This window comes from Lissotriton vulgaris, chromosome 5 (assembly GCF_964263255.1).
Source record: "Lissotriton vulgaris chromosome 5, aLisVul1.2, whole genome shotgun sequence".
Taxonomy (NCBI): Eukaryota; Metazoa; Chordata; class Amphibia; order Caudata; family Salamandridae; genus Lissotriton; species Lissotriton vulgaris.
In genome coordinates this window covers 1368975125-1368987198 of record NC_141693.1, presented here as the reverse complement: position 1 = coordinate 1368987198, position 12074 = coordinate 1368975125, and the positions used below count along the sequence as shown (strand labels likewise).

Genomic DNA, 12074 nt, shown 5'->3' with positions numbered 1-12074 from the left:
ACTCGACTCGGAGGGGGGGGGTCCTGTCTTCTAATTCTCCTCGACCTTTCTGCAGTCTTTGACACTGTCAATCACGACACTCTCCTGAACACTCTGCAACAGAGAATGGACATGGAGGGCACTGTGCTTAAATGGTTTGCTTCCTTCCTCTCTGATAGATCCCAAATGATCAAAATAGCGAACAGTCTTTCATCTCCTTTGACGGTAGGTCAAGGTGTTCCTCAAGGCCCTATACTTGCACCCACATTGTTCAATCTCTACCTAGAACCACTGTTTTTAGAATGTTTTATCTGTTTAAGGACAATGGTCCAAATAAACTTTGATTTTGAACTGAACTGAACACTTCGAAATCTCCTAAGTAAATCCCGGATCCACTATCATCTCTACACAGACGACACTCAAATCTACCTCAAGGTTGCCTCCACTCGCGATCTCGCCATCCTAAGCTCGACTCTCGACTCCATTCAAAACTGGATGTCAACTCATCAACTGATTCTGAATCCCTCCAAAACTGAATTCCTCCTACTCTCTTCCTCACTTTCTCCTCCCCTGGTTCAATCATGGATGGATCAGATGAATCTACTTAACAATCAACCCAACATTGTCAACAGCGCAAAATCCCTTGGTGTCATACTCGACAACAAACTCAATCTAATCCCCCACATCAACTCTATTGCAAAACCTGCACGATACCAACTGCGCCTTCTTTGGGGAATTTGTCACTTTTTCCCTGAGCAAGACCTTAAAACACTGGTGCAATCGCTGGTCCTCTCCAGACTGGACTACTGCAATTCTCTTCTTACTGGCCTCCCCAAATCCCACCTGTCCCCCCTTAAATCTGTCCTCCACTCAGCAGCCCGTTTCATTTGTGGGGCCAAAAGAAGCGACCACATCACACCGTTGTTATCCACCCTTCGCTGGCTTCCAATAGAGGCTAGAGCTATCTACAAGACTGCCTGTATCACCCACAAAGCCTTGCACTCCTCCTCTCCTCGCTACCTGTCGAATAAACTGAAACTGTCTGGAGGCTCTAGACCATCTCGTAATGCGGAAAATCTACTGCTTGAAGCCCCCACTTTCAAGAAGGAAAGATCGATGGCCCAATCCTTTTCAGGCAACGCAGTGAGAATCTGGAACTCACTTCCGCCTCAGCTCCGGACCACCTCCTCGTCCCAGGCCTTCAAAATGGACCTCAAAGTTCTCCTCCTCCAAAGACACCTCCAAATCTAATTCACGTCCTCTCTATCATCTGAAGGAAGACCTCCCATTATTGAAAATTGTATTGTCCATGACTATGGAAGTGCCTTCCCAGTGTGTTCTGGCAGTTTGAGTGTTTACCATTTATTGCAGTATTATCCTTGTACCTGTGTATGGTACCCTTTTGTAACTTGCACACGTCACTTTTCTCTTGTAACTCACTGTATGCTACCTCTCACATTTTGTTTGCTTTAGATACTTGCACATGTGCCACCATTGCCTATGTAACGTTTGTTCTTGTGCTGGAGTGTCTGCCATTTATTGCAGTATTATACCTCTACTTTTACTTTCTACGCTTTTGTAACCTGCACACATATCACTTTTTCCTCCTGTAATGTACTGATTGCTACCTCATGTATTTTGGTTGCTCACTATTGTCACTTTTGATTCATGTAACTTAAAGTTTGCTTTTGTAATTTGTTCACTTGTAATTTTCTCCTCATGTATCATTACTGTTCCTATTGTGAAGCGCTCTGACACCGTCGGGTAAAGTCTGCGCTATATAAAATCGCATAAATAAATAAATAAATAAATAAATAAATAAATCTACGCAAGCACCTGACTCATCTGCTTTTCAATGCCAAGGTGGTTATGAAGAAATGTGCATATATACATTGGACACCAGTGTCTTAGAATTGATCTGATGATTCGCGGTATTTATTCATGAAGAGCATCTTGCCACATAAAGTGCCTCTCAAAGGTAAACCATGTTTCATTGACCCTTTTCATGTATGCAATATAATGAATTAAGGACGAGTGACATTTATCTTTATTATGGCACTTGAATATTCGTCCTGTTTTTCCTTCATCGTTGATGCAAACGTTTTAGCTTTCTCTGAACATACCTGCCCTGTTTGCTGAGCCTGGCCCAGTGCCAATTGAAGGTGACTTTGGTGCATGGCAGAATTTACCTTGGGGGGCAACACTGGTCCTATTTAGTCGTCTGGCTAGAGTGTGAATCAGATGATGGTGCTTCTGTAGCAGCTTTAATATTCATGCCGCAAAGCGAGTAAATGCCTTTCAACGTGGGAATCCACAGAAGTAAATGCTCTCAGGATGACGTGCCAGTATCTAGTGCTAGGCGGATCGCACAAAGCATCAGTGGTAAAGTGCTTGCACAGGGAAGTGGGCACTGGCCAGGAGGCCATACGTGTGCCTAGGCTCAGGGCACTGTGCGGTCTTCAGGCCACATGGAGGGGGACTCGGGGGCGTTGGCAGCGGTCAGTGCACAGGGGCAGAGCACCAACATTTGTATCCTGCACTGTTGATAGGAAATTGTAACCAGGGGGCAAGACTGGCAGCCCTGCACTGGCCGGTGCTTTAATGCTGAGACATCAACCAGAAAGAGGTCAAGACCTTGGCGGTACACACTGCAACCGGGGCAGGATATCAACCATACGGTTATGGAAGGCGGGTGGCAATTAAGGAACTCTTTGGTATGTAGTAAAATGATTTTTCCTATTGCAGTGAAGAGGGAGGCAGGGAAAAAGAGACACAGATCTTGAGAGAAAAAGAGAGAGAGAGAGAGAGAGAGAGAGAGTGAGAGAGAGAGAGAGAGAGAGAGAGAGAGAGAGAGAGAGAGAGAGAGAGAGAGAGAGAGAGAAAACAAATAGTGGTTTATGGAGCTCCTTGGATGGATTTTTTTAAGCAACGCGAGTTGTATGTATTCTGCGATCAATCAGTATCTGCAGTAGTTAGGAATCTGCGTGGTCCAGCCCTGCCGTGCAGGTTACCTGGAGATGCTTGTTTGGAGCAGTGAAGCCCAAGGCTGGCACACCCAAGCATCACCAAGATGGTGACCCTGGACATGGAGGCACAGCACTTGACCGTCACATGTAGACCCAAGGCCATCATGCAGCATCTTTCTAATCTCTTCTCCAGACCCTCCCTCATTCCCACCAACCAACATCCCATTTACACACACTCGGGAAATTAAACTGCTGTTGATGAGAGTTCAGGGAGCTATGTTCCAGAAAGGTCATGACATGTGAATACATGTAGGGATAAAAGTTGGATTCCATGGCACTGACGCCTAAAGCATCTACCGACTAGGTGCCTATGCCGCCCTAAGCTATGGTTGTTTCTTGTTGGGACAAATGACCATCTAGGCATGGCAGCTGTATGCATGCGATTCGAGGAGTATGAAAGATAGAAATCCTTCATAGGTACATGCCCAGCTGGTGCCCCCTTGCTGTTTGGTCTCCAGGCACTTACACGGCACTCGGTGCCCACAAGCCGAGCCCCTTTATGCAAAGTACGGATTGTCCGCGTAAAAACACCTAAAAGACAACCTACTCATGAGACAAACTGCAAGATTCATCAATATACATTTTGTGATCAGGCTATAAACACCTATGTATAAATAAATAGAAATATATATCTACCATACTTACATTATCAAACTTTACAGTTAGAGTTCTAATCACATAATCCTGTTTGCTATTTTCGGCTACCTAAAGATGACACAGGTAAGAAAAACACAGCGTCAGATAGGGGAAACAGTTGCTTAAGTATGAATGCAATACACTTTTCAGGCTGATAATGCATTTTTTTGGCAGAAGGTATACTCACACAAGCGATAGTAAATGGCCCAAACTGAACAGGTTGTTTCCCCAGATCCGCCCAATACCGCTCACATTTTTTCTGTTGAGGTAAAAGATGTTTAACGTGTTATATAAGGTTGAAAGCATATTTGTGATTCGTAATAGGAGTGCCAAATATGAGTTCCTCTCCATGCCCAGAGAAGTGAGTGAATGAACCACAGGTGTGCATTATACTTCATTTCCTCCACTACTAACGTTGCTGAACTTTTCATTGATGAAATGTTATGACCTATGTTCCTGGCATGGGTTTGTAGCTTTCTATCTGATAAAGTCTTTCAGGCGGCCTGGTATTTTCTTGTTGAGATTGAACCACCTAGTTTGTGGTTGTGGAGTACCTCAAGGGTCGGCGTTATTGCCTTTATTATTCATCATCTACATGGCAACCGTGGCCCCGCTGATGCAAATTAGCAGATTGAGAGCGTTCATGTATGCAATGACACCAAGATCCATGGTGAGCCAGAAAAGAAAGCAGCTGATCTATAAAACTGTGTTGCTGCAGTCCAACAATGGTTAGGATAAACTATTTAAAGCTGAATAGCAGAAGAATTGAGGATCTTGCTCCCTTTCAACGTTCTGCTGTTTTGGAACCAATCCTTCTTCTTTAGCCAAAAGCCAATCCCTGTTCATAGTGTAAAAATCTAGGGAGAAAAATGAATGCTGCATTAACACTAAGGGGCCCATTAGGATTGTGGTGAATTCGCATCTTCCGGCCGGCGGAAGCCACCGCCGGCCCGGAGGATGCGGATTCACCGCTGCGGTGATTGCAAAGACCCCCAGCCAGATTAGGATGTCAGGGGGGTCATCTGCGGACGTGAAGACCGTCCGCCGCTGTTCCGCAGCAGTCCCGTGGCGGAAAAGCTCTAATATGGTGGCGGTGTCTATCAGACACCGCCAGCCATATTAGGATTCATGCGGGAACATGCTTTTCCATGGCGGGTTTTCCGCCGTGGAAAAGCATGTGGTCTTTGGTGTGTGGGGGCGCGTTGCGCGCCCCCAGGGTGTCGGGGTGCCCACGGGGGGTACCTATGGTACCCCCCAGCATTTACATGCACAAAGCTGCTGGCACCGCGCGGTGCCTGCAGCTTTGTGCATGTAAATGTTAAACATGCATTTTTAACCTTGCGGCGGGTGCTGCTTGAAGCAGCACCCGCCTCAAGGTTAAAGTAACAGGATGTGATTGCCAGGGTGGCGGTCACATCCTAATTTGCATGGAGGGACCGCCGCTGCCCATGCGGATGGTCCCTCTTCCTCGGGGGTGGCGGACGGACGCATGTCCGTCCGCCATCCTAATGACCCCCTAAGTTACTATGATTTGTTTTTCCAGCTGTGGCTTTTGCAGAGAATCATTCATATATTTTCAGTACGACAACGGGTTAAAATTGTCAATGTAGTTATTTCTAGATTGGACTATTCTAACTTGGTGTATTTAGGACTTATAACTAAATCCATTGAAAAAGTTGTAAATGCTTTAAAGTGCATCAGCCAGACTGATATTAAACATTGGCAAATTAATTTTCAACTTGGAAGCTTTAGCTAAACTGCATTGGCTGCCAGTTCAGCAAATAACCACTTTCAAAGCCCTGTACAGTGAAAACATAGCCCTCTAACACAGGGTTTTTCTTCTTATTCTCTGAAATGCAATTTGAGCTCTAGACTGACATTACTGATAAATGTTCCTCGATTTTGCAGATCAACGCTGGGCGGCAGATGGAACACCCTTACACCCCAAAGTAAAACCGAAAGGTTATTACCGAAAATTAGGAAACTGATCGAGACCTGGCTTTTCATTTAATAGGATCTGGCTTATCATTATACTTTCCTGTTCAGCGGGGTACACAGCAGGGTTGTCCGTTGTCCTCTCTGTTGTTCGCCCTTTACATAGAACCTTTTATTAGGTATTTGTTGCATAATACTGATATTTCTCCGGTCCCCCTCAATGGGACGGAATTAAAATTAACCGCATATGCGGATGATATAGCTGTTTTTTCTGCTAACCCTGTAGCAGCTCTAACTCAAATTACTCAGGAGGCCCAGCGATTTGGCTCATTTTCTGGGTATAAATTAAATCTGAATAAGGCGCAGACGATTTTGAACTTTTATCTTGAGACACCACCAATACTGCTTGGGGTTACAAGGACAGCCGTCTATTTAGGTGTTTGTATAAGTAGCCCAGTTTCTGAGGTGATGGCACTGAATTATGAGCCACTGTCGAAGAAGGTGACTTCTAATTTACGGATTTGGCATCGGCTTCCCCTTAGTATATATGGGAGGTGCAATGTTATCTAAATGAGTATTCTCCCGATGTTTTTGTATTTGTTTCGTACGATCCCTGTAAAAGTTCCGCGTATGTTTTTTAAGCGGTAAGATGGCGTTGTTGGTAATTTTATATGGGGCTATAGGTGTGCAAGGAGATCTATTCGGTACATTAAACTATCTAATACGCAAGGTGGCTTTAAATGCCCAGATTTAAAATTTTACTTTTGGGATGCATTTGTTAGCAGAATACAGAGTTTACTTAAAGGGTCAGCTATTAGTAACAACTGGCTTTCATATCAGCTGGCCTTCGGAGTAAACACAGGGTTTTTGTTGTATAAAGTTCTAGACCCAAATTACTTTAAGCGAGTTCGATTTAAGGTGGTGAAGGACATCATTCAGATCTGGCGTGACATTCGTAAAGAATTTTCAATCTCGGATTTGCATACATATTTCCCAATTTGGGGCAACCCCGTGTTGCCCGGTATATTTCATGATTTTATTGTAAAGGTGTGGCAGGGCAAGGGTATTGTTTGGCTTGGTCACTTGTATGATGAGCAGGGTTTTCGATCTTTTGCATCTCTAAAATAGGAATGTGGGTTGTCACAGGCCCATTTTTTCAAATATTTACAAGTGAGGGATTTCTTTATTCGTGGTCGGGGCTTATCAGAGCTGTCAGATACATTGGAGGTACTTTCTGTATTTTTTCTTGCCACTGATAAAGGACTTATTTGAAAGGCCTATCAGAAATGTATTGCTACTGTTAGTGATTTTTTTCCAATTTTTTTTATTTTTTATTCCTCACATACCAATTTTGGGTGCTCTAGAAGGGGATCCTCCCCCCCCCCCCGACATCTCGATGTTACGGCCACAGAATTTGATGCCAGTGGAGGCAGGAAAAGAAACCCCCCTCTAGTGTTTACTGTTTGCTTTATCCACCTCAACCTCTGAAACTTGGCGGCCCCCGAATTGGTTGAGGACTAAGCACCAACAGTACCCAGGTGAAATCATAGGAATACTCTCATCTGTTCCGCCATGCCACAAGGAGCTCCCAGATCTTGAACTCTAAGGAATTATCACATGCTTTATCAGACTCACTGATATATATATAATATACTTTAAGGATTCAAAAAAAATGGGAGCATCTTCAGATTTCCATACTTTACATATTTCTCGTCTTGCCAATAACATCACATAGAAAATAAATTTAGTCTGTAGATTATCAAGATGGTAATCCGCCTCTAGGCCAAACAAGATCATTACTGGTGACACCACAATCTGTGTTCCTAATACATCCACCAAAAAACCCTCGATTTTTTTCCAAAACAGGTTGAGACTAGGACATTTAACAAACATATGTAGGTCATCTGCCTCTAGAGATTTGCACCGTGGACAGCTATATTGCAGGTTTGTGATCCTTGTCAATCTTTTTGGGTAAAAATACACTCTGTACAGTGTGAACAGATGATTTCGTTTAAGAGGAGCTGGCTTTACTATTCCGTTCACCAGACTAAAAGAATCCCCTCACAGGTCTACCAGTTTGTTACCATCCAATCCCTCAACATTTCCCCAGAGGTTCTGAAGTTCCAAATCAGTAACTCCCTCTTTTTCCATCAATGCCTCATACCAGAAAGAAAGCTCTCTATCCCAACGCCCCTTTCTGTTTACAAAATCAAATTTCGGGTTAGATGCACAATCCCATGTTACAGTAGACCACCAGCTTGATAGCTGGTAATATTTAAACCTTGTAAGGGTTCCTCCGGTCAACATGAAGAGGGAATCCCACCCCAATAGCTGTTGGTCATTTTGTAAATCTCTCCACTGCATCAACCCTGCTAGTTTAAAAGGGGTTGACAGTTGATCTCTAAGACATTCTGGGGTCCCTGGAGAGTCCCATATCGGGGCCTGAGGAGCATAGTATGGGATTTTTAGTTTTTTCCTGAAAAAAAACCCAATTCTTCAGAGCCGTAACTAACACCTTTAGTCTGACCTTTTTATAAAATCTGGGGTCTCCAAACTTAAATAAAAAATATTCATAGCCTTGGGGGATACCATGCAGTATTGCCTGAAACAAACGTCCCAAAAAATATGTATCTGCTTTGCCTGCCATAACTCTGAAATTTTTCAAATGGAAGGAATGGCCATAATGCAGAATGTCAGGTAGCGCCAGTCCTCCCAAATTTAATTGTCTCCTTAACTTCTTGGCAGAAACTCTGGGCATTTTGGAGTTCCAAATAAAAGAACCTATTTTTCCTTGTAGTTTACCCACTTCCTTTGCGTCAAAAGATAAGGGTATTGAGTTAAATAAGAAAGTTGCCTTTGGCTGTATAATCATCTTTATAAGATTGAACCTCCCGAAGATGTTTAATGGGAGCCCAGACCAACGCTGTAATTGTCCACAAATATCCTTATACACCTTATCCAGATTAACTTTCGGTATCTCTGTAATGGCCTGGACTAACTGGATCCCAAGGTACCTCATCCTTGATTTTGCTTCGGGTAACACCACCTCCTGATTCTATTGCATGATTTCTGTTTTTTCCTTATTTATTCTATATCCAGAGGTCTCTCCAAAAGCTTCTGCATGGTCAAAAGTCTAGGTATTGCTACCTCAGGATTGGAAGTGAACATTAAAAGGTCATCTGCATATAAGGCGAACTTTAGATCCAAATCTGTTATAGAAAAGGGTTTTATTAAACGATCTGCCCTTAACTTAATCACTATTGGCTCAATATATAAGTTAAACAATAAGGGGGAAAGGGGGCACCCCTGCCTAGTACCCCTTGATATTTGAACCCAGTCCGTGAGCATCCCATTTACAAGAATCTTTGCCTTTGGGTTCAGGTACAGCGCTTTTATAGAGGTGATAAAGTTGGTTGGAAAGCCAAAACCGGACAGTACATCCCAGAGATATTCCCAATTGACTAGATCAAATGCCTTTGCGGCGTCTATTGCTACAATGGTCAACGGGAGTTTCTTATCAGTAGCATAGTCTATTGCTGCGATGGCCTGAAAAGTCAATTCGTTAATCTGCCTACCTGGCATGAAACCCCTCTGATCCTCATGCACGATAGTTTTAATTACTTTGGCCAGCCTCGCCGCCAAGACTCCTGCAAAGATTTTGTAGTCAGAATTCAGCAGCGAGATTGGCCTATATGATTCAATAGTCAGGGGGTCCTTATTCGGCTTCAGGATCAAAGCAACTGAGGCCTCCAGCCAAGTTTTTGGAATAGGTTCACCAGCCAGATATATTTTGTTAAACAGAGAAGTGAGAACTGGGACAATTATCTCCGCACCAATTTGATATTCCTCCACAGGGAGCCCATCCGGGCCTGCAGCTTTTCCTTTTGCCATCTTCTTCAGCTGATTATATACTTCCCCCTCTTTTATCTCAGATCTTACAAAGTCAATGTCTTCCTCCTGACACTGCAGAAGTCTGACCCCCTCCAACCATCCATCTACATCCAGATTAGATGTATCCTTAGTTTCAGAATATAGGGTCTGCATATATCTTCTTGCTTCTTCCGATATTAACTCGTAGCATAGGAGACATCTCCAGAACTTTGCACTCCGAGGCCATTGATTTGATTTCTTGCTCTATCAGACCTAGCCTTCCATGCAAGAAGGCGGCCGCATTATTCCCCATATGAGAAGTTGCGAAGTTTACTTGAATCCCAGAGTGAGATTACTCGAAAATGTACCAGCCTGGAGAATAAAATGGATGAGATAGGTACTAGAACGGAGGCTTTAGAGGGAGAGGTTGCTACCCTTACGAAAGTCTCTGAGGCACACTCAAAGGCCATAACGGAACTGAAAGAGCAGAACAGGTCTCTGCAACTAGATTTGGAGCGATTGGAAATTCATTCCAGGAGAAATAATTTGAAGTTTCTAAAAGTTCCGGAGGGAGTAGAAAATGGGGATGTGAAGACTCTAGTATGCAAATTACTGCGAGAAGGTGTGTTGAAAGACAGACCAGACATTGAATTGGAAAAGGAGATCCAAAGAGCACACAGGGATCCCTTTCGGCAACATCCTGGGAGGAATGCCCCAAGGAAAATCTTAGTAAATTTCCTAACATTCTCGGTGAAGGAGCTGATTTTGAGTAGGGCCCTTACAGATACATCATAACAGATAGACTCAGTTAAATATTCAATTCGTTCCGATGTAGGCAAAGTAACAGCTCAGCGACAGTGGGAGTTAGGATCACGTATGCAGGAACTGAGAAGTTTTGGCGCTCAAGTTATGATGAAATTCCCAGCATCATTACGAGTCGTTTGGAACAACAAGACATATAACTTCATATCCCCACAGGAAGTAGACCGTTTTCTTGAAACTATGAAGAATGAGCAAGAAGTTCAGCAAGCGCAAAGAGAGGCCCGATACTAGATAAATGCTAAAAATATTATAAATAAATACAACAACAAAAAAAATATATATATATATATATAAATAAACAAATATAAACTGAAAACAAAATTCACCTTCGCATCAGGATAGCACAGGGAGTACAGGGGTGTGGTAGAAATGATGTAGGGTACGAAGGGGGAAAAAAAATATATAGATATATATAGTAGGGTAAAAAAAAAAACGGGTTTTCTTTTTTTCTTTATTGCTCATACATATACAGATATGAGGTAGAGGTAGAGGTATTGACACATTATATTTAAATACATGAAGGTGTGGCAGAGACCAAGTCAGGGACAAGGCTCTCAACGGCGATAAGATCGCCAAGGTTCAAGAGGGGGGGGTGCCTCAAGGGAGGGGAGGGGGGAGGGGTTAAAAAATATAAAAGAAAATTTTCCTCATATATCAATGTTATTTGAAATGGCTATGAGAATAATAGCAAATAATGAAGACAGGAGGGTTGGAATAAATGCAGTGATGGTCATATTTTTCCTTTTTCTTCTCTATGATTAATGGCGGGGTTAATTTAAAGTTTATAAGCTGGAATGTGAACTGGCTTAGGGAGGATAAAAAGCTTAATAGAATTTGTGAGTTTTTGAGAAAATCAGGAGCCCATATTATTATGTTAGAAGAAACACATCTTGACCAGAAAGAATGTAAAATATCCTTCAAAAATCAAAAATGGATACAAGATCTCCTCTGCTCCAATCACAGCAGCAAAATTAGGGGAGTGGCTATTATTGTTAGAGTAAATAGTGGGATAAGGGTGGAAAAGTATGATAATAATAACAATAATAATAAAACCACTTCTAAAGCGCATGGTTACACTTAGAACAGTGTGTCCCCGCACTGAGAGATGCTACTGCTCCCCGAAAGGTCAATGTCCGGGTCTCGCCTGGATCCCAGACTGCGAGAAACTATTATTTACGTGGGAAAAGATGAGTTTTCAGTTTTTGTCTGAATCTTGTTTCAGAGGGCTCCATGCGTAAATCAAGAGGAAGCTTGTTCCAGTGTTTACTGGCTAGAAACCTAAAGGAACCACCATCCTGGTCTTGCGAACGCGAGGAAGTTGGAACAACATCGCTCCGGCAGATCTTAGGTTTCGGGTGGGACGATGAATAGTGAGAAGGTTTCGCAAGTACCCTGGGCCTTTTCCCTGGGCAATGCGATGGGCAAAGCAGAGAGCCTTAAACTTAATTCGCTCCACAATAGGGAGCCAATGAAGTTCAAATAATGCCATTTTCCCTGATGCTCTGCGTGGAAGGTTGAGCACCAGACGCGCAGCAGCATTTTGGACGCACTGCAGCTGGTGGATACCTTTTTTGCTTAGGCCTAGGAGAAGAGCATTGCCATAGTCTAAATGAGGCGTGACTAGGGCATGAATAAGTTTTTTCCTGGCACTAATGGGGAGTAGGTCGAGAACTTTTCGGAGTGTTTTAAGTATTCCAAAGCATTTTCCCGTGATTTTACTAATCAGATGCTTAAAGGAAAGCTCCGCGTCCACCATGATTCCTAGATTTCTGACAGACTCTACCGGACGGGGAATTGCCCCTAGTT

At 43.2% G+C, this 12074-nt stretch overlaps 1 protein-coding gene across 2 annotated transcripts in view; it reads right to left on the bottom strand.

Moving 5' to 3' along the window:
* PTPN22 (protein tyrosine phosphatase non-receptor type 22) overlaps positions 1 to 12074 on the bottom strand; it is a 605270-nt gene that overhangs the window by 320260 nt on the left and 272936 nt on the right. For both annotated transcript variants that reach the window (XM_086923320.1, XM_086923319.1), the window contains exons 6-7: positions 3829 to 3900; positions 3651 to 3710 (exon numbers count right to left, since the gene is read on the bottom strand). In XM_086923320.1, coding sequence (XP_086779446.1) covers positions 3651 to 3710; positions 3829 to 3900 — 132 coding nt within the window. The remainder of the gene's footprint in view (positions 1 to 3650; positions 3711 to 3828; positions 3901 to 12074) is intronic.